The sequence below is a fragment of the Dromiciops gliroides genome, chromosome 1, assembly GCF_019393635.1.
Source record: "Dromiciops gliroides isolate mDroGli1 chromosome 1, mDroGli1.pri, whole genome shotgun sequence".
Classification (NCBI taxonomy): Eukaryota; Metazoa; Chordata; class Mammalia; order Microbiotheria; family Microbiotheriidae; genus Dromiciops; species Dromiciops gliroides.
The window spans coordinates 279,492,722-279,513,838 of NC_057861.1; the positions used below are offsets into that span (position 1 = coordinate 279,492,722).

Sequence of the window (21,117 nt, forward strand, 5' to 3'; positions counted from 1 at the left end):
TGTCCCAAGCTTCAGGTTTTTTTGCAATGCTGTTTTCATAGATGGTTCTGGGGATTTAGAAGTTTTCAGGGGTTTCATATAAGAGTAACCCAGGGAAAGGTGTGGCCAGTACTTTCCTGATCTGCATCTGGTCCATACCCAAAAAGGGTCCCTGATTCCTTGAACCTGCAAGTGATACTACTCCTCAGTATACATGCTCCCCTAGGAATGAAATTGATACTGCTCCTCAAGGCCCAGATTCATCCTTACTGCAAATGTTCCTCTTCTTCTTGAACTGGGCATAGGAAATGGAGTTGCCAAACAGAACCCTGTCCTATGCCCAAGGCCAGCACAGAGGTCCCCTGTAATCTCTCTCTGACCAGTTGCCAGATCCCCTTACTATCCCTGGCTTGAGTGATCCTGAATCTTTTGTTGCCCCCAATCCCTAGCTGGTGTTAAAGTCGTGGATTCTAGGTTTGCCCCAATTTCTGTCACAGATCTCTCCTTCTTTCTTCTTAAGTTTTCTTTGGCTAGAATAATGTCTCACCTTGACCTTTTGTTGGATCTGCCAGTCCAGAATTCAATTTGAAGCATTATTTTAAAGTTGTTTGTAGAAGAATATTGGGAGAACTTGGCTGCTTCCTTTGCTCTGTCATCTTGGCTTCCAGGATCACCCCTGCTCTCAAGGAGTTTATAGTCTAATGGGAAAGATAAAAATGCAAACACCTATGTAGAATATATATATATATATGTGTGTGTGTATACATGTATATATATACACACATATGTATAAGATATATATCCTATATATAAGATAAAACGCAAATACCTATGTAGAATCTCTATATACACACATATATGTATAAGATATATATCCTATATAAGATAAAATGCAAACACCTATGTAGAATATATATACACACATATGTGTATGCACATGCATGTGTGTATATATGTACACACACAAATGTGTGTATACGTATGTGTACATACAAATACACGCATGCATACATACATGTGTGTAGGTTTCTCTCTGTGTATGTGTTTGTATATAATCCCATAGGATAAATAGGAAATAATCAACAGTGGGAAAGAAGGAAAATGCTCTTATTAAGGGGGATGATGATAGACTTCTTGAAAAAAATGTATTTTTCACTGGGACTTGAAGGAACCACGGAAGCCAAGAGGCAGAGATGAGGAGGAAGAGAATTCCTTATATAGGGGACAGCAAGTGAATATGCCCAGAGTGTGGAGATGGAGTGTCTTATGTGTGGAACAACAAGGAGGCAAGTGTCAGTCAGTCAGTAAACATATATGAAGTACCTACTTTGCATTAGGCTCTGTCCTAAGTGCTAGAGATATAAAAAACAAAAATACTCCCTTTTCTCAAGGGACTCACAGTTTTATGGGAATACTACTTGCAAACAGCTAAGTACAAGTAAGCTATATATAGGATAAACTGGACATAATGAAGAAGACATTTGATTAAGAGGGATCTGGAAGGGTGTCTAATAGAAGGCAAAATTTTAGCTGGAACTTGTAGGAAACTGGTGAAAGTAGGAGGCAGAGATAAAGAGGGAGAGATATGAGGGAGGACCAGTGAACATGCCTCGACACAATAAAGACCTGTACTGGGGCAGTCAGTGGCAGTGTCAAAAGAAAGAAAGGGGCAAATGAGAGAGATGATAGGAAGAAAATCTTGACAGAACTTTTTTAAAGTTGAAAGATAAGGGAAAATGAGGAGTCAAGGATGGCACCTAGATTTTGAGTCTAGGTGACTAGGAGGATGGTGGTACCTTTGGCAGTAAAAGGGAAGTTCTGAAATGTGGAGTGGTGACAAGAGAGAAAGAGAAAATTCCAGGCATGGGGGATAGCCACTGAAACCACATGGATCCCAGAGATGAAAGGTCTTGTTCAAAGAAGAGCAATGAATCCAGTGTCACTGATTTGTAAAATACATGGAGGTATAAGAAGTATTTCCATTTCAAAAGTTCCTCTCTTTAATAGAAAAAGCATATGCAAATTAGGAATGTAGTAGTTCTACTTTCTGTTTCTTACCAATTAACATTTCATTATTTGCCCCAAGAAACAGGGTTTTTGCTTTTCACAATTCTCTCCCTTTTGCTTAAAATAGCTAAAATAATAAGAATAATGATGGTAAAGAAAAAAAATCCTTGAAATTTCTCCCCAAGCCTTAGGCTCCATCTAGGATTTATTTTTCCTGATATTATTCTAGCTGTTCCATGCTAACCTTTTGTATTTATCTTTGGCTAAATATTTCTGTGCCATCACTAGAATATGCCCTTTTGAATTTGAAATAATTAGTTCCATGTGTATTATATTATATTAATTACTTCTACAAACGAAGTATTTGTTCAGAGTTTTTTGTTTTGTTTTGTTTTGTTTTGTTTTTTTCACCTTCTATGCTTCTGATGCTACCTTCTCATTTAGAGCCTTTGACCATGGAATTATTGCCATCTATTTTACTGACCTTTTTGAAATCTTAAAATCTCAGAAAAATAGCTCACAGTATCCAGCATTTGACTATCATGAAATTTGGGATTCTATATCTGAAGGTTCTAGTCATGTCTCCTCTTTCTAATTATTGGTCAGAATTAGGTAGACAGTGACAATTACCCGTTATCTCCTATAACTTGTAAAACAGAGGCAGTTAACAATTTTTGCTAACAATCTTTGGCAGTTTGGTGAAACCTATGCACCTCATTTTATAGTAATATTTTTGAATGCATGTTTAAATGCATAAAATGAACTGCATAGATAGGATTACAATAAAATTAATTCTATAGAATATTATTATGCTATAAGAAATGACAAACAGAACGATTTCAGAGAGGCCTAGGAAAACTTATTTGACCTGATATATAGTGAAGTGAGCAGAACCAGGAGAATGTTGTACACAGTGACAGCAATATTGTTCAATGAAGAATTGTGAATTAACTTAACTATTGTCAGTAATACAATCACCCATGACAATCTCAAAGGACTAATGATGAAGCATACTATCCACTTCCAAAGAAAGAACTGATATTGATTGAACACAGACTGAAGCATACCATTTTTACTTTCTTTCATTTTCTTTTTACATGACTTTTCTTGTAATGTTTTATATAATTACACATGTAAAATGATTTTTAAAAAAAATTAATTATATTAAAATAAAGACATAATATTTCCCCATCCAAATTTACAGACTCCCTGAAATCTATCCATGGACTTTAGGTTAAGAACCTCTGTGAGGTTCTTATCTACAATGTTAATCTCATAGAGAGTAAATAACTTTTTTTAGAAGTTGAATTACTTGGAGCAGCTAGATGGTGCAGTGGATAGTTGAATTACTTGGGGCAGCTAGATGGCGCAGTGGATAGTTGAATTACTTGGGGCAGCTAGATGGCACAGTGGATAGAGCACCGGCCCTGGAGTCAGGAGTACCTGAGTTCAAATCCGTCCTCAGACACTTAATACTTAACTAGCTGTGTGACCCTGGGCAAGTCACTTAACCCCAATTGCCTCACTAAAAAAAAAAAAAAAAGTTGAATAATCTAAAACAAACATTAAACCCAACTATAAAGAAATGGCACTTTAAAACTCCAATATAAAAATGAAGAACCATGTTTCTTTCAGATCTATTTTATCCTCAACTACTTTGTAGTCTTATAAAAGTTCCACTGAAATGTGAAAACATGACTCTAATGAGGCTTACCTGGGGCAAGATCTGCAGACATTTTCCCCCTGACCATCACTGTGTCTCACTGGGAAAGATGCTGCAGAAGGTGATGTTCTGTGAATTTCATTTCTGATTCATATTCTGTTCAACAAACATTGATTAAGCATCTCCCACAGGCAAGGTACTGTGATGAGTGCTAAGGGAGATATAAAAATAAATAGGAAATCACCAGTGTACAGTTTCCCAATGGAAATGTTGACCACCTATGAAATTAATTTATTAATCAATCAACAAGCATTTATCAAATGCCTATTGTGTCTGGCACTGTACAAGGGATAAAAATACAATAAATAAAACAATCTGAACTATTACATATACAAACAGAATAAAGATGAATAAGCACAAACAAATACAAAGTTAAATATATGGTAGTTTGAAAGGAAAGGCACTAGCAATTGAGAGGGGATCAGGAAAGATTTCAGATTAAAAGGCTTGAACTGAGTCTTGGAAAAAAAAACCCAAAGGAATTTATGAGGCAGAGATAATAAGGGAGAACATTTGAGAAGTGGAAGGATAACTACTTCAAGAGACATAGATGAAGTATTCCAGGTGAGGAATGGGATTAAAGTGAGGAAGAAACTTTGTCTTAAAGTCTCAATGTTCCCTGCATCCCTGTTAAATTGTTAATGATTTGTAAACACAAACCATAAGGGAACGATATTATACAAGAATCCTTTTGAGTAATTTCTCTTATATACTTTGCAAATTATTTTTTCAATATGTTTTTTATTACATTGCAGCAGTCTCTTTTTTAGTAGTCTCAAAGTCTCCAATTCTTCTCCTAGACTTCTATATATAGTATTTTATTAATTGTAGAACTCTAAAAAGGCAGATAGGTAATGCAGTAGATAGAGTTCTGGGCCAGTAGTAAAAAAGATCTGAGTTTAAATCTGGCCTTAGACACTTACTAGGTGTGTGACTCTGGGCAAGGCAATTACCCCTCTTTGCCTTAGTTTCCACATCTGTAAAATGATCTGGGGAAGGAAATGGCAAAGCATCCCAGTTTTTTTGCAAAAAAAAAAATACCAAATGGGGTCATGAAGAGTTAGACATAACTGAATAATGGCTGAACAACAAAGATCACTTAAAATGAGATAAATATATTTCATAGCATATGTGGAAGAATTAAATCTCTTTTTTTTCAAACTTTGTGTCATTTAAGGCATGAGAATCATTTAAAATTTTTCACTTAATTTAAAAAATATAATATGAAAATTCCAAACTTTCTTGAGATGCATATTTTGTCAGACAACTTTGTTATTATTTTGTTTCAACATTTACATAAAGGTTCTTTGTGTAATCTTATACAATAATATTAATGATTGTGTTTGGATAGCGTTTTATTAAAAAGTCACAGGTGGCTAATCCTTCCCCAAAGCATCTTAACAGAACATTTATTCAGGTAATGGCTAAGGACTTTGTTGACATTCCATAGCCTACCACTAGATGGCAGTTGTGAGAATAGATAACTGTAATAGTAGCCAAGAGGAGAAACACATAAAAAGAACTTAAGAAAGATTTTTAAAAATCAGAATGGAACAAAGTAAGTTTTAGGAAAGCAGACAACTTATTTTTCTCATGCAAATCAAGGAGGACCAGCAAATACCAAAGCTATGTTCCTACTTTGAAGAATTGGAAACTTCATGATATAGTAGAAACAACACTGGGTTTAAAGTCAGAGGGAGAGGGGAAAAAAAAAACCACCGAGGGGCAGCTAGGTGGCGCAGTGGATAAAGCACTGGCCCTGGATATAGGAGGACCTGAGTTCAAATTTGGCCTCAGACACTTGATACTTACTAGCTGTGTGACCCTGGGCAAGTCACTTAACACTCATTGCCCTGCAAAAAATAAACAGCCAGACAGATGATAGATGATAGATAGATAGATAGATAGATAGATAGATAGATAGATAGATAGATAGATAGATAGATAGATAGATAGATGTGCCTTCAAACTCTATAATTCTTTCTTGTGCAACTTAGGAATTGGCTTAGATTGTTTCTGAAGTCTTTTAGGCTCATAGATTTAGATCAAGAATTGCTCTTAGAGGTGATCTATTCTAAACATCTTGTGGGTAAGGTAACTGAAGTCTAGGCAGGATTGACAAAGTTCAAACCAGATAACAAATTATAAAGAAGTATATGGTGGTAATTTTGAAACCAGATCTTTGGCTCCCACCCCAACACTATTTCTACTACCAGGTGTCCAAATTAGAAACAGCTGAAGGGAAAAAAGGAGTATTTAGCCTCTAGAAGTGAAGATTCAGCATGGGCATAACTATATTAAGGTATTTGAATGGTTGTGGTATGGAAGGGAAATTAGACTTTTAGTATTTGAACACAGAGGGAAGAACTATGAACCGTTAGTGGAAGCTTTTTTATTCAGTTGTATCTGACTCTTCATTGACCCTATTTGGGGCTCTCTTAGCATAGATATTGGCGTGGCTTGCCATTTACTTTTCCAGTTCATTTAATGAGGAAACTGAAGCAAACCGGGTTAAGTGACTTGCCCAGGGTCATACAACTAGTAAGTGTCCAAGGGTGGATTTGAAGTCAGAAGATGAGTCTTTCTGGCTCCAGGCCTAGCACTCAAATCCCTGTGCCACCTAGCTGTCTTAGTGGAAGCAACAAAGTTTGCTGTATGAAAAACTTGCTAATAATTCCAGTTAATAAAAAATGAATTAGAAGGCCTCATGAAATAGGGATTGCCTGTTAGAGGTCTTTGAATAAAGGCCGTATGACTATGTGTCGAGTTTATTGTAGATGGGATTCCTTTTCAATGATTGATTAGCTGGCTCCTCAGATCCCTTCTAACCATGAAATTCTGCAATTCTATTATACTTATTAAAAGGTAAAAGTTAAAATACATCATTTACATCATTGTGTTATCTGTTACACTAGTAACGTATTCCTTATTCATTAGTAACTTTCACTGAGACACAAGGGGAAAGGGGAAAAAACTTTGATAAATAAATCATCTATGCCTTTTTTGTTCTTTTTTATCTAAGACCTTCCAAAAAATCACTGTCAAAATTTAAGTGTGGTAAATGAATAATAAACATATACCTGGCACAAATTTCAGTCAAAATGTTCTGATACTTGCTTGGTAGGGGGCAAAGATGCACAGCCAAATTTCAAAGATTTATTAATAGTCATGATATGTATCCACTGTTGTTCTAAAATATTGGGAGTAACAAGAAAAATAAAACCACTAGGTTTGAAGAACTGGGTTTGGATGCCTGCTCTACCGCTTGGTAGCTGTGTGATCTTGGGTAAATGACTTAATCATTCTGAGTCTGATTCCTCATATGTAAAAATAGGGATAATAACATTTGTACTACGAACTTAAGTTTTTTGAGAGGTTAAAATAAAATTTTAGACTTAAAATTCTTATAAATGACAATAACTATTTGCTATCCCAGAGCTGTTAAGTTTTTTGTTCATGACAAGGAAGTTGGGGTTTAAGATGCAAACATATTTTTCTCTCCTTACACTCTGACCATTATGTTCTTTTGCCATTAATGTATTCTCTTATCAAGAAGCTATGTGGGGCAGCTGGGTGGCACAGTGGATAGAGCACCAGCCCTGGATTTAGGAGGACCTGAGTTCAAATCCAGCCTCAGACACTTGACACTTACTAGCTGCGTGACCCTGGGCAAGTCACTTAAACCTAATTCCCTCACCAAAAAAAAAAGAGGCTATATGTAGTGAGCAGCTAGGTGGTGCAGGGGATAAAGCACCAGCCCTAGATTTAGGAGGACCTAAGTACAAATCTGGCCTCAGAAACTTGACACTAGTAGCTAGTAAGCTGTGTGACCCTGGGCAAGTCACTTAACCCTCATTGCCCCTCAAAAAAAAAAAGAGACTATGTATGATATTTAAAGAACTCTACTAGGTGCAGAGGATACCAAGACATAAACGACATAGTATCTACCTTCAAGGGACTTACATTCCACTAAGATACAAAAATAGCATGTTATAGAACTAAGCAAATGCAAAGTATATACAAAAGAAATGCAAAGTAATTTTGGGTATTGGTGGGTTTTAGAGCATTAACAACTGTGGAAGATTGGAAAAATCCTTCTTTAAAAAATGGAGCCCTGGTCTAAAATTTGAAGGAAACTAGATCTTTCAAGAGATGATTGTAAGGATGAAGAATCTTCTAGGCATGAGGAAAAGTCTATAAAAAGCAAATTTAGCAGGGAAGTGATATATTCAGACTGTTATTTACAAAGATTATTTTTTTCAGCTTTGTGGTAGATGGATTGGGGAGAAGAGACACTGGGAGTAGAAAAATCAATGAGGATATTATTCCAGGAGTCTAGGCAAGAAGTAATGAGGGCTACCACTGGAGCGGGGGGTTATGTGATTGGAAAGAAGAAGATGGATATGAAAGATGTTATGGAGCTACAATTGGCAAGACTTGTCAAGTGAGTCTATATTTGGCATACAACAGAGTGAAAATTTGAGGCTAACTCCAAGGTTTAAAACCGCTTTGGCTGGAAGGATGATAATAACACCATCAACAGGAATAGGAAGGTTAGACAGAGGAGTCAGTTTATTGGGATTGGATAATGAGTTCTACTTCACACATACTGACTTTGAGATATGCAGAAGGAGTTGGTCATACAAAATTGTAGTTGAAGAGAGGGACGTGAGGACTTGATATCTATCTAAAATGTGGGAGGTATCTTTTTGTAGACAGCAATTCAACCAACAAAAATTGATGAGATACTGGAGAGTGTAGAGAAGGAACAGAAAAGGACCTAGAGTAGAGCTATTAGGAGATAGCCCACAGATTTAACCCGTAAAGGAAACTAAGGAGGATGCATCAGGAGAACCTGCAGGAAACAATGTCATGAAAAAGTATGGGAGGAGAGGGGATGAAGGAGCCAATAGCAGCAAAAGCTGGAGAGAGATCTTAGGATTATAGATTTTTACAAAAAGAAGGGGACTTGGAGGTCATCTCATCCAACACCTTCATGTTACAATTTAGAGAGCTTAAATGACTTGGCCAGGCCACCCAAGTATTAAGTGACAGAACTAGGATTTGAACATCATGGTACTCCTGTGTGGATGCCCTATTCTTCCCCAACCCTGGTTTTCAGCTCCCTTTTATGTGTTTTCTTATCCCACTAAAATGTAAACTCTTTGATGGCCAAAACCCACCCATCTTTTCTTTTCTTTCTTTCTTTCTTTTTTTTTCTTTTTTTTTTTTGCAGGGCAATGACGGTTAAGTGACTTGCCCAGAGCCACACAGCTAGTAATTGTTAAGTGTCTGAGGCCAGATTTGAACTAAGGTCCTCCTGAATCCAGGTGCTTTATCAACGGCACCACTTAGCTTCCCCACCCCCCTTTTAAATTCCTTATATATTTTGGAAGCTAGACCTTTATTTTATTTTTTTATTTTGGTGGGGCAATGAGGGTTAAGTGACTTGCCCAGGGTCACACAGCTAATAAGTGTCAAGTGTCTGAGGTCACATTTGAACTCAGGTCCTTCTGAATCCAAGGGCAGCGCTTTATCCACTGCACCACCTAGCTGCCTTGTGGCCAAAGGCTATCTGTCTTTTTGCTTGTATTTTTATCCTCAGTGCTTACTAAAGTGTCCTGCACACAGTAAGCACTTAATAAATGTTTCTTGACTTAACTTGGCTTGACCCAACATCTATGACTCCAAATTCAGAATTTTTAAAATTATGTACCTTGTTGTCTCAAGAAGTATGAAGACTGAGAAAAAGTTTTATAATTTAGCAGTTGAGACCTTTGATAGCTTTAGAAAGAACAGCTTCAGTCAAGTGTTGTGATTAGATGCCTGCTTAAAGGGTTGAGAAGTGATAGGGATGTAAGGAAAAAAAATGAAGCAGAAACAACTGCTGGATTTTTCTAGGACTTTGTGAAGGAGAGAATGTGTGTGGAGATAATATCTTGAATATATTGGGGAGGTATGAGTTTTTTTTTTTCCATTTTTAATGGTTGGGGGAAAAAAGAACCTGGGTACAAGTGCTGCCACTGACACATTCTGGCTTGTGACCCTGAGTAAGTTATAACCTCTGAGTGCTTTAGGTGAATCTCTAGACTACTAGTTGAAGAGAAGGTGCACATATTCACCTGGGAGTTCCTATATCAGTGAAATCAGAATCGTAGTCTTTATTCCTGTCTCCTTCAAAGGTTGTGCCTCATGATCCTGACAATGCAAGGAGAAGTTATCTGATACTACAGAGATGTGAATAATAATCTTCACATCACACCTATATGAAAGCATCCTTTAGTATTACCCTTCCTTGTTCTTAGGTTCATTAGTGTTCAGATTTCTTTCTGTGCTTATCTCTGTCTTCCCCATAGACTTTGTTCCTCTCTCCATTTGCACATCATCACCTCCTTGTTCACACTGGCATGATCTTGTTGACTGATGCCAGGTGATTATTTCCATTTGTAAAATCTTCTCCTTGCTAAGCTACTAATTTAAACATCTCAGCCAATGTGCATTTTCTTCCGCGTCCTTTAACATCCTACTGCACATGGCCAGACTTATCAGAGAATGCCTTTATCTCGCTCTGTGATGTTATGTTTTATTTATTTTTTTATTTTATTTTTTTTGCTGTGCAATGAGGGTTAAATGACTTGCACAGGGTCACATAGATCGTAGGTGTCAAGGATCTGAGGCCGGATTTGAACTCAGGTCCTCCTGAATCCAGGGCCGGTGCCTTATCCACTGTACCACTTAGCTGCCCTGTGATGTTATATATACAATGTTATTATCTTGGTCTTAAGTTATTTGATAATATGTTCTGTGAAATTTCATGAAAAACATGCCAAATAAGAGATATTTTATGCAATTCAATTTTGCATAGTATAGCTAGTTTAGGGGGGAAAAAACAGGCAGTAGAACACCAAGTTTCTCCCACTCAATGACCGGATTACAGAAAAGTTATCTATAAGATTATAAAAAGCAACAGTAGGCCTCTCAGAAGTCTTAATAACATTTAGTATATTCAGAGTGCTATGACTTCATTCTTGCTCACTTCAAAAGCATAATAAACTGTTGTCCAGCTTTGGATCAAGGCCAATATTACCATTAACTTTTCCCATAAAATTTGATTAAGGAGCATAACAAGCCTTTTGTAATTAAGTGAAGTGCTTTAGAAATTTATTTGCTGTCCACGGATTGTCATACTCTGAGAAATACTGGAGTTTGATAAAAAGCTATAACCTTAGGAGGCTGGTAGAATTTCTATCTCTTTCTGATGGAAATTATCTTCTCTAAGAAGCATTTAATTTCTTTCTCTTTAAATGAATTGTAAAGTTTCAAGTTGCAGTCCCTTAGATTAACAAGTAATTTTAACTGTATTTAAATAGCAAATTAATTATATAGCATATGGATTGCTACATTTTCTCATCATTGTCCTTGAAATTCATGGGTGTATGGTTGTTTTTCATTTTCCCATTTTGAGGATTTGTTTTACTAACTTCAAGTAAAGAATATGAATTTCTAGTTTCAGTAAATCACTTTGTGATTCTGTGGCAGGAACTTTTGTTGGCTTTTGTTTTTAAGAATATACTTTATATGTTATCACACATTGCAGGAAATCTTTGTTTTATTCATGTGATATAGTCAAATAGAAAATATAGAATCACTTTTCCTTAAGCTTTCTTTTACTGATGATGACAAACGCTACCTACCTCCTGCCAAAGAAATATATATAAAAAAAAGACACATGTTTTTTGCTTGTTTGTTTTGGCGGTTTTTGTTTTTGGGGTTTGTTGGGTTTTTGGTTTTTTGGTTTTTGGTTTTTGCTGTGACAATGAGGGTTAAGTGACTTGCCCAGGGTCACACAGCTAGTAAGTGTCAAGGGTCTGAGGCTAGATTTGAACTCAGGTCCTCCTGACTCCAGGGCTGGTGCTCTATCTGTGCCACCTAGCTGCCCCCAACACATGTTTTTGTATATAGTCAGTTTGGGAATTCATTTTCATTGATTATACATATACAGGGCAGGCCAAAAGTCATGGAGGGGTCTGATATTTTTATAATATAAATTCATTTCCTATATACTGTATGTGATGTACTATAAATTAAAAACAAAAAATAAAGAAATTATTAAATATTCATGACCTTTGGCCTACCCTGTACATTGAAAAAGGTTCTTATTTTCTTGTTTGTTTCATTTTCCCTCCAGTCGAATTGGGGATGGGAAGGAGGAAAATGACTGATAGTAAAAAAAAAAAAAAACATAATTACAAATAGAGTGCAGTAACATTCCCTACCTATGTCCTCCCAAAAAGAAGCTTTCTTTTTTGATGTTTCATAGTTTTAAATAATTTCCAGTCCTGTTTCCTAACTCACAGGGACAGGAGGAGAATTCCTTATTTCTCACAACTACTTTTTGACTCTTCCATCACTCAACAACTTCTCCTTCTTTGCAGTTATTATCCAATGACATCTTCCGGTGGGATTGTTTTGGCAGTTAAATATGGGTCTAAAGAATACTTTTCAACTTTCCTCAGTAATTGAATACCACCTTGCTTATAGACGTCCTCTATACCTCAACTTTTTTCATCAATGTTGATGACTTTACTATACATGTTGATAAATAACCCCTTTAAAAATTCTGGCCTCCTAATTTATCAACCTCCACTCATGACTCACTCATGCTTCCTCAGTCACCTATTGTGACTCAAAACTTCTCTTGATCCTGAAGTCTGAAATTCTTCTCTCTGACAACCATCTCCTATCCTTGCATCTTTTTTATAACCTCAGCATCTTTGGACCTTCTGTTCATTTTGTTCTATGCTCCTTCCTCTCAAACCCCTGTGCCAGCTTCACTTCCTGCTTGTGATATTAATTTTATAATTAATCATTTCAACAAGTCACCATCTTCCACTTTCTACCTTCTCTTTCCATTGTTTATGTTCCACAAATCTCCAAATATTGGTCATGCCCTGCACCCACCATCCACCATCTCTATTCTTGCTCCAGCTGAAAGCATTGCAGGAATAAAAGATAGCCTTGCAGTGGCCCAGAGGCAAGAGATAGAACTTCATCTGTGTAAAACAGCAAGTAAGCAAGTTTAGCTGGACAATAAGTACTTGCCAAATTAATTTTCCTAGATATATTTTGTATGACTTCAAATATATAATCATAATCAAATTGCTTGCCTTGTCAAGGAGGTGGGTGTGGCCAGAGGGAGGGAGATAATTTGGAATGCACAATTTTTAAAAAATGAATGCCTAAAATTTTTAAAATATAATTGGGAAATATTTAATGAAATAAATAAAATATATTTTAAAAAAGACTTTAAGCCTTAAGAAAAAAGTTACTCTTCCTAAATCATAATCTGCCTATGTTAGAGACCTGTTAAGAGCTTTCACTGGCTCCCTATTGCCTGTAGGACAAAATAAAACCTTTTTACCTTAGCCTTTACGGCTCCCCACTTCATGCATTCAACATTCTAATGAAATGGTTCTCTAATTTCGTACCAACTCTTCATATCTCTGTGCATTTTTGAAAGCTGTCTGAAATATAATCCCTTCACAGTCCTAGATGTGAAGTAATTCTTTTCTCTTAAGGTCTAGCTGAGGTCTAGCGTTCTCTGATCCTCACAGCTGAAAGTGATTTTCTCCTCAAATTTTCTTGTAGAATACTATCTGCGCTGTTGTTTGGCCTTTATTCCATTCTACTTTCTTTCATAATTTTTGTATTTGTATTTATATTTGTGTTATCTCCATACTGCTATGTTCCAATCTCCTTAATTTAATCCCCTTAATGGCAGGGAATGTCATTTTCATGTTCATACCCCCAACACCTTGCATATAGTAGATGCCTAACCAATTTGAGTTGAATTTAATTGAAAACTGCCATAAAACTTTTTCCCCCATGAACTCTTCACTTCTTGAATTTATCTTTTTCTTATCAGCAAATTTTAAGGTTCTGCCAACTCAACCTAATAGAAAATAACAGAATGAGATCAATGTGATTCTTCTTAACTTAGTCAGCAACATTGCCTTTTGGAAGGGAATAGGACTTTCTGAAAGAGAAAAGAGTATACTCAATATAGTAATCAGCAAAAGCCCCATGTATATAGCATTGTAACGTTCAGAAAGCTCTTTTTTAGATGTAGTAGAACTTAGTCAGCAGTAATGTCAGGTTAGTGTAGTACAGTATCCTGAGGAGGTGATAATGATCTTTGGTAAGTATTTATATAACACATTTTTCTCCAAGTGCCTCAAGGTTTAGAGATGCCTTTAACTAGCTGTGTTCAGCTGTGAAACATTTTCTTCCCTGATGTAGTCTTATTATTACTGTTTCCTTCACATTCTGTACTTTGACACATTTCTATACACAAATCGTGGAATGATGCCTTAAAAATTCTGCCTCTCCAATTTAACTTCTAGTGATATGACCTGGGAATGGCCAAATTAAGCTTATTATCTTTCCCCTAAATCTATTTCTTGTTCCCATTTCATTATATCAGTAGTACTATAGTTAACCCACTGTTCGGTGTTTAAAGCGTGACTTATATGTATCCTGTCAATTACTAAATCCTGTCGATTTTTACTTTTGTAACATTTTCCACACCTGTCTCCTCTTCTTTATTCCCATTGCTGCTCCCCATTTGTGATGTTCCCTCATTACCATTCAGCAGAACTAGTGCAATACCATCCCAATAGATCTTCCCATTTTGAGTCTCCCTCCTTTTTGGCCTCCTTCATCTCTTAATCCCATACCACATTTTCCATTATATTTTTCAATATGTTTCCTTTTGCACTGTGTCAATGTATATCAAAGGAATGCATGCATAGTTTGTACACTGTATGTGTAGGACTGTTGCAGTGGGGTGTTGACATTGGCCTGTTCCCCGAGGGTAAATGAAGGGACCAATGCTTGTGCTTCCTTTGGGAAGAATTAAGTACCATATGCATATGCACTATAAATTCCTGGGCTGTATGTATTGAATTATCTTGGAGAATCCTATGACAATCTTCAGAAGATATCTCTGTTGGGGGCAGCTAGGTGGTGCAGTGGATAAAGCACCAGCCCTGTGTTCAGGAGGACTGGAGTTCAAATCCAGCTTCAGACACTTGACACTTACTAGCTGTGTGACCCTGGGCAAGTCACTTGACCCTCATTGCCCTGAAAAAAAAAAGATATCCCTGTCTTCATTCATTGAAAACATGTTGGTTCATAAACTGTAATTATTTTCAGGGTTGTCTTTTTCTTTGGCTCTTCATTCTCAATGCTAGGTCAAATGACTAATTGTCCTATGAAGTGGTGCTTCTTGTGGCCTTTGAGTATACAACGAAATCAATACTGGCAAGTCCTTTATTACCCTCTCCTAAGGGAATATGAGAACCATGTTTCAATTTAATTGCCACTTCTTAATGTCTTCTGGTTTCATTTCTAATGAGCATATCAAAATTGATATGTTCCATCAGGGTTTCTAGATGACCTAAAATCTATGTGATAGCATTATCTGATAGTTGCTACACTATCATTGCTGGACTAAAAGGGGGAACCACAGGGCTGAGGCATATTTTGTATTTTACTTTGTTTTGTGGGTTACCATGGCCAATAGAGTCATAAGTTAAGGGTCAGTCTACCAGTGAAGAGCCCTTCCATACTTAACCGGGCTTACCTTCAATAGATAGAGATTCCTTTTGGAACTATACTTGAGTTCTTTTCAGCTTAGCAAGACTTGTCCCTGGTATAGTCTTTGAGAATCCTGCATCAATATGAGAGCTTTTTGGAGAAGAGAATTTTTGCCTTTTTGTTCTGGAGATACATCAGTGAATATTAATTGAGTTTCTACTTGAGAGCACCTTATTTTGTAAAATCAAAGTATGTTTACAGATATTATTAAAATTCCAAGTTATCACATAGCTTTTTTTGACATGAAGAAATAGTTATTTCATAGATGTAAAAAATAAGCCACATCTCTAAAACTGAAAGGATCAAAATATTCACAAAATCAATCTAACTATTGTCATGTGCCAACTGAGGCAGGATTTCTAACAATTAAGAAAATATCCATGAGGCATAAGGATAAACCTTACTAAAGGGTAAAGATGACAAGTCAGGACAAGATGAAATGCTAAGAGATGACAGTGAGTTACCAGAGATTATATGGAGACCATTATCCAAGAGATGGAAATAAGGACTTTGATGAGTTTTGAGTCAGTCTAAGCCAAGAGATTATACTACTGATTAATATGCTAAAATGCAGGGAGAATTTAAAAGTTCATTTGTACTCAAGATGCTCCCTGGAAGTTTAGGTAATTTTATTCCAGAGAGATATGTAATGCCTTGTCCTGGATGACCCAGCTGCTCTTCCTTGTCTCAGAAGGGCAGCACTGTGACATATACTTACTCTGCCATATCCCAAGATCTGAGAGTATAACTTTCATTCCAGGCTGGCTTTGAACATGCATTGAATTAGCAAAGGATGTACTAGTATTATTTTTCTAACTAAAAAGGATAAGTGAATCTTCCATTATTATTTCTGAGGAATAGGTAGCTTAGGCCCCGGAAAATTCTGACTAACAAGTACTGACCCCTAGGATAGAAGATTATTTCCAAGCATACCCATTGTGTAAAAAAAGTAAAATTGGGGGGAAGGGAGATTATTTTTTTCTCCATGACTACATGGATATGTTATTTTGGGAATCTGGAGATTTAGTAGTTACTTTGAAAGGAGCAATATTGATTACTCCATCATTGCATTTCCCTTTCTTTAAAAATAAACAGAACTGTAAAAAAACAAAAAAAAATAAAATATGTGTGATCATTTTTAAAGAATATTTCCTAAAAAATAAGTAACTTTTTCCCTCCTCTGGATTCTTTTAGGGCTTTCTACCTGGACAAGTCAAATTCACCTCCTAACTCCACATCAAAAGCTGCTTATATAGATAAGGTAAAAGGAGATAAACTTAAATTTAATATTTCTTTGTCAGCTAAATGTACTACTCTGTTAACATGTTTGGTTTTGTCTTGGGCCATGGCATAATTGTAACTTCTTCAATATTAGTATTTGAATTATGCTATTCTGTCATCTCAGAAGAATGGTAATAGCACATTTTTTCTAGCCTGTTCAGTAAACACAGAAAGACACCACAGTTGCAAAATGATTCTTGATGGAATGTAGTCGTCTTTCTTTATGTGTTCTTTTTCCTGCAGCTCATGAGACCTCTGAATGCTTTGGATGAACTTTATCGCCTGGTAATCTCATTCATTAGATCTAAGCGAACAGCGGCCTGTGCTTACACAGCATGCAGTGCCTCAGGAGTTGGACTGCTGTCAGTTTCTTCAGAACTCTGCAATAGGCTGGGAGCATGCCACATCATCATGTGCAACAGTGGAGTGCATAGGTAGGTGCCCTTATCCATCTTTCTTGTTTAAGGGGAAGTGTGAGGTTTCACTTAGTGCATCCTACTTGCATTTGGTTACTTGAGAGGTGGCATTATGTAACCACATTTTTGAAGCAGAAGCAGTCAAATATTCTGAACATTTTTTAAAATTTTGAGATTGGGTAATTAAAACAAAAAATTATGAGTAATGATCACTGACCTTATATACATTTTCAACTGCTCCTTGTTTGTACAAATAAATAAAATTATAATTAATGCTGTAAATAACAATTTGGGTTTATATCAATGCTGTATTTTGTTAATGAAGTCTCAGCTTTATCAAGAAGTTCTCAATTATTATCACTAGAGATCATTAGTGGTAGGTGATCAGAATAGGTATTTGAATCCCCTGCAACCCAACAGGTAAGACTCTAAGGAGTTTTTCCCCACTTATTTTTATACCACAAGTTGAATTGTGTTCTCTAGCAAAGGCAGAATTCCTACTGAGGAATGGAAGAGAGATCTTTTTAGGGAAATTTTTTCTCAATGATTTTGTCTTTGACAGGCATGCTTTAGAGAGGGAAGATGAAGGGAGAAAAGGCAAGTATCTATAAATATGGATGAGAAGTTGGGAAGAAGTAAAATCTATTATAGAAATAGATTACCTTTTGTTCTTTTGTCATCTTTATCAAATGTTGGAGGGACTATAGGATTATGTGCATGTTAATGCACTGGTCTAGCTATTTTAGAAAGCAAGTTGGAGTTATACTAAAAATTACTAAACTGCATATGCCAATTGACCTAGTAATTTCATTAGGAGTCATATACTGTAGGGATGGCAAAGACAGAAGGAAGTGCTGAACATATACAAAAATATTTATAACGGTATTTTTTTGCAGGGCAGTGAGGGTTAAGTGACTTGCCCAGGGTCACACAGCTAGTAAGTGTCAAGTGTCTGAGGCCAGATTTGAACTCAGGTCCTTCTGAACCCAGGGCTGGTGCTTTATCCACTGTGCCACCTAGCTGTCCCCTATAGCAGCACTTTTTAATGGCAACGAACTAAGACAAAAAAATTGGTACTGATCAATGAACACTGTGTAATCAGAGGACATTGGTTCAAAGCTTAATAATTCTCCTCCTTCTCCTTCTCGTCGTCCTCCTCCTCCTCCTCCTCCTCCTCCTCCTCCTCCTCCTCCTCTTCTTCCTCGTTTGACTTGGGCGAGTCAATTAACTTCCCTGGGTCTCAATTTCCTCATCTATAAAATGAGTGAGTTGGGGCAAGGTGGGAGTAGTCCTCGATCTATGAATGTAATGGAAGATTATTGAGTCCTAAGAAATAACAAATATAAAGAATTAAGATAAATTTGTAAAGAAATAAGAGTTAATGCAAAGGAAAATAAGGAGATCTAGGAGAACATTTATACCATGATCACCCTAATGTAAAGGAGAACAATATTGAAAGACATAATAATAATTCAATTCATTACCCAGTAATGACTTCAGAAAACTGACTGATAGTTAAGTATACCTCCTATTTTTGGACAAAGAAATGATCAATTAGCAATACAAAATAAAGCATGCATTTTCTGAGGTAGCCAATAATGTGTTTGTTTTGCTTGAGTGTACTTACTGGTTACAAAAGGTTCTATTGGAAGCAATGTATAATTTATGTAAAATAAAGAGATTAAATAAATAATTTTAAAGGAAAAAAAACAGTGAGTTGAAAATCCCTGTTTACCTTTCCAGAATCCATTATCTGGTGATGAATTAAGTGATTTATAATTTCACCCTCTTCTTTCCTATCTCATGGTTAAAAATGGGTCAGAGATGAATGTGTCTGATTTGAAATAGCATTCTTCTGTCACTAGATGCAGCCTTTTTTAATCATATAGAAATGGAAGCAGGCTATATATTATTATAGAATTTCCTGATTTTTTCCAATCCAATATGGTTCACTCTCTAAAATGTGCTTGTTCTGTTAAAATAATACTTTTAGGGGCAGCTAGGTGGTGCAGTGGATAAAAGCAGCAGCCCTGGATTTAGGAGAACCTGAGTTCAAATATGACTTCATACACTTGACACTAGCTGTGTGACCCTGGTCAAGTCACTTAGCCCTCATTACCCTGCAAAAAACAAAAACAAAATAATAATAATACTTTTAACTTTTGAGCTTTGGGTGGTTATGGTTTTTTGTTTGTTTGTTTGTTTGTTTTACTTTCTTTGTATCCATAGCATCTCTATCTTTCTATCCTTGGAATTGTAGCTGGCACATAGTAGACACTTAATAAATGTTTGGTGACTTGACTTGAGGTGGATTTAAAATAGGTGGTCTTATTTTGCCACTATTTTAATTATCATTGTAAAAGATGAGTCTTAATTAAGTAGCAAGTGACCTGAGAAGGAGAGAAGAGGCATCTTGAGCCACCTAAGTTAAACCACCACTATCTTCTTGACCACAAATACCCCTCAGGCTGATTGGGATAATCTAGGATCTTAAACACAAGATCCTTGAGAATATCAGTATCATCTAGAAGATCGGAACTGCTTCCAGCCTGGGCTTCTCAGACATCACTGAGGAGAGAAATCACAATGGAATATTTCCCACATTTCTACTACCAGTGCCAACCATTGAACAACTGCTATTGACAGATAGATAAATCCAGGAGCCCCAAGAATGTCTATATTCTTACCCCCTCTTAGATCACTGTTCCGGCTTCTAGCCTGGTCTACCACAGCTAGTCCACCCCATAGAGATGTAATGTGACAAATTAAGGTATTGAAACTACAGCTACTAAAGACCTGAAAACAAAATTTTCTGCACCACACTTCATAACATAGTCAAATCACTCAGCACCAAAATAATATTTAAAGATGATGCATCGACAATTATTTTTCTGCATCTTGTGGACCCTCCTATCTGACTGGCAGCTGAAATCTTTGAAATATATTTTATACCCCTATTAGAATATAAGTTCCTTGAGAGCAGGAAAATTATTAATTTAAAAAATTATCTTCTGTACTTAGCACAGTACTTTGCTCATAGTAAATGTTTAAAAAAATACTCCTTCATTCATTTATCCAATTGCTTTCTTCACCATCTGGGTCAACTTGGGCTATTCCTATTCAGATATTCCTCCTATTCATGAAGTCCAATTGAATTTTAGGTTTAATCCTTAGAATCACAAGGCATTTATCCAAATTATTCCCTCAGAGAGGGGTGCAACAATTTTAGAATGGTCTTTGTAATAGCAACAGGTATCTATTTCATACTCACTGAATTCTCTGAGCATATCAGGTATATGACTAATAATTTTGACTCCTGATATATTAGGACCTTCTGTCTTTCTGACATCCAAGCTAAATTGCCCTTTTTTTCAAGGTAAAACTACTTGAAAGTCATAAAATTTCATTTCTATTATCTATGTGGGTTTTTTTAAAAAGATGTTTGATTTTTTAGTAAATGCTATATTTATACTTCCAGATTTGTAAGATATGTGCTGATGCCAGAAATCTCAAATCTATTTCCTGAAGAGTCCATTAATTATTGTAATTCAGAAAGTAGAAAGAACACAAAACATTGATATCTGTAATCTTTACTAACAACATACATATTTACTATCAAATCTTCACAGTGGAGGTTCACTGTAAAAATGTAATAAGATTTCTGAGATTTTGTTATGTGATCATTTCAACTAAGAATAGAAAATAACCTATAATCCATGTCATCTGAGAAAATTACATTATTCTGGCTAACTATCATGGAATCCTTGATTCTAATGGACTTTGTTAGTATGTTGTAGGAAATCAGAAAATCTGCAATGATCCAAAGCATTAACAAAACCCTATGGAATTAAAGTGCTTACTTTTTGTTTTAGAAGAATCTAATTATGCACAGATTTCTAGTTTTTTCTGACAACCTAAAAAATGTTACAGCTGCACATGCTGGATTTGAAATTAGTAGTAGATTTCAACATGAATTATTAAAAAGCTACCCATAATATGTTGCCTGGTTCTGTGTTTTATTAGATTTTCTTTCCTGAGGTAGTCCTTTGCATA

At 36.1% G+C, this 21,117-nt stretch overlaps 1 protein-coding gene across 1 annotated transcript in view; it reads left to right on the plus strand.

Annotated features, from left to right (window-relative positions):
- Positions 1-21,117, plus strand: part of PREX2 (phosphatidylinositol-3,4,5-trisphosphate dependent Rac exchange factor 2) — a 417,236-nt gene that overhangs the window by 336,033 nt on the left and 60,086 nt on the right. Inside the window, 2 exon segments of the mRNA XM_043975911.1 lie at positions 16,562-16,628; positions 16,892-17,082. Coding sequence (XP_043831846.1) covers positions 16,562-16,628; positions 16,892-17,082 — 258 coding nt within the window.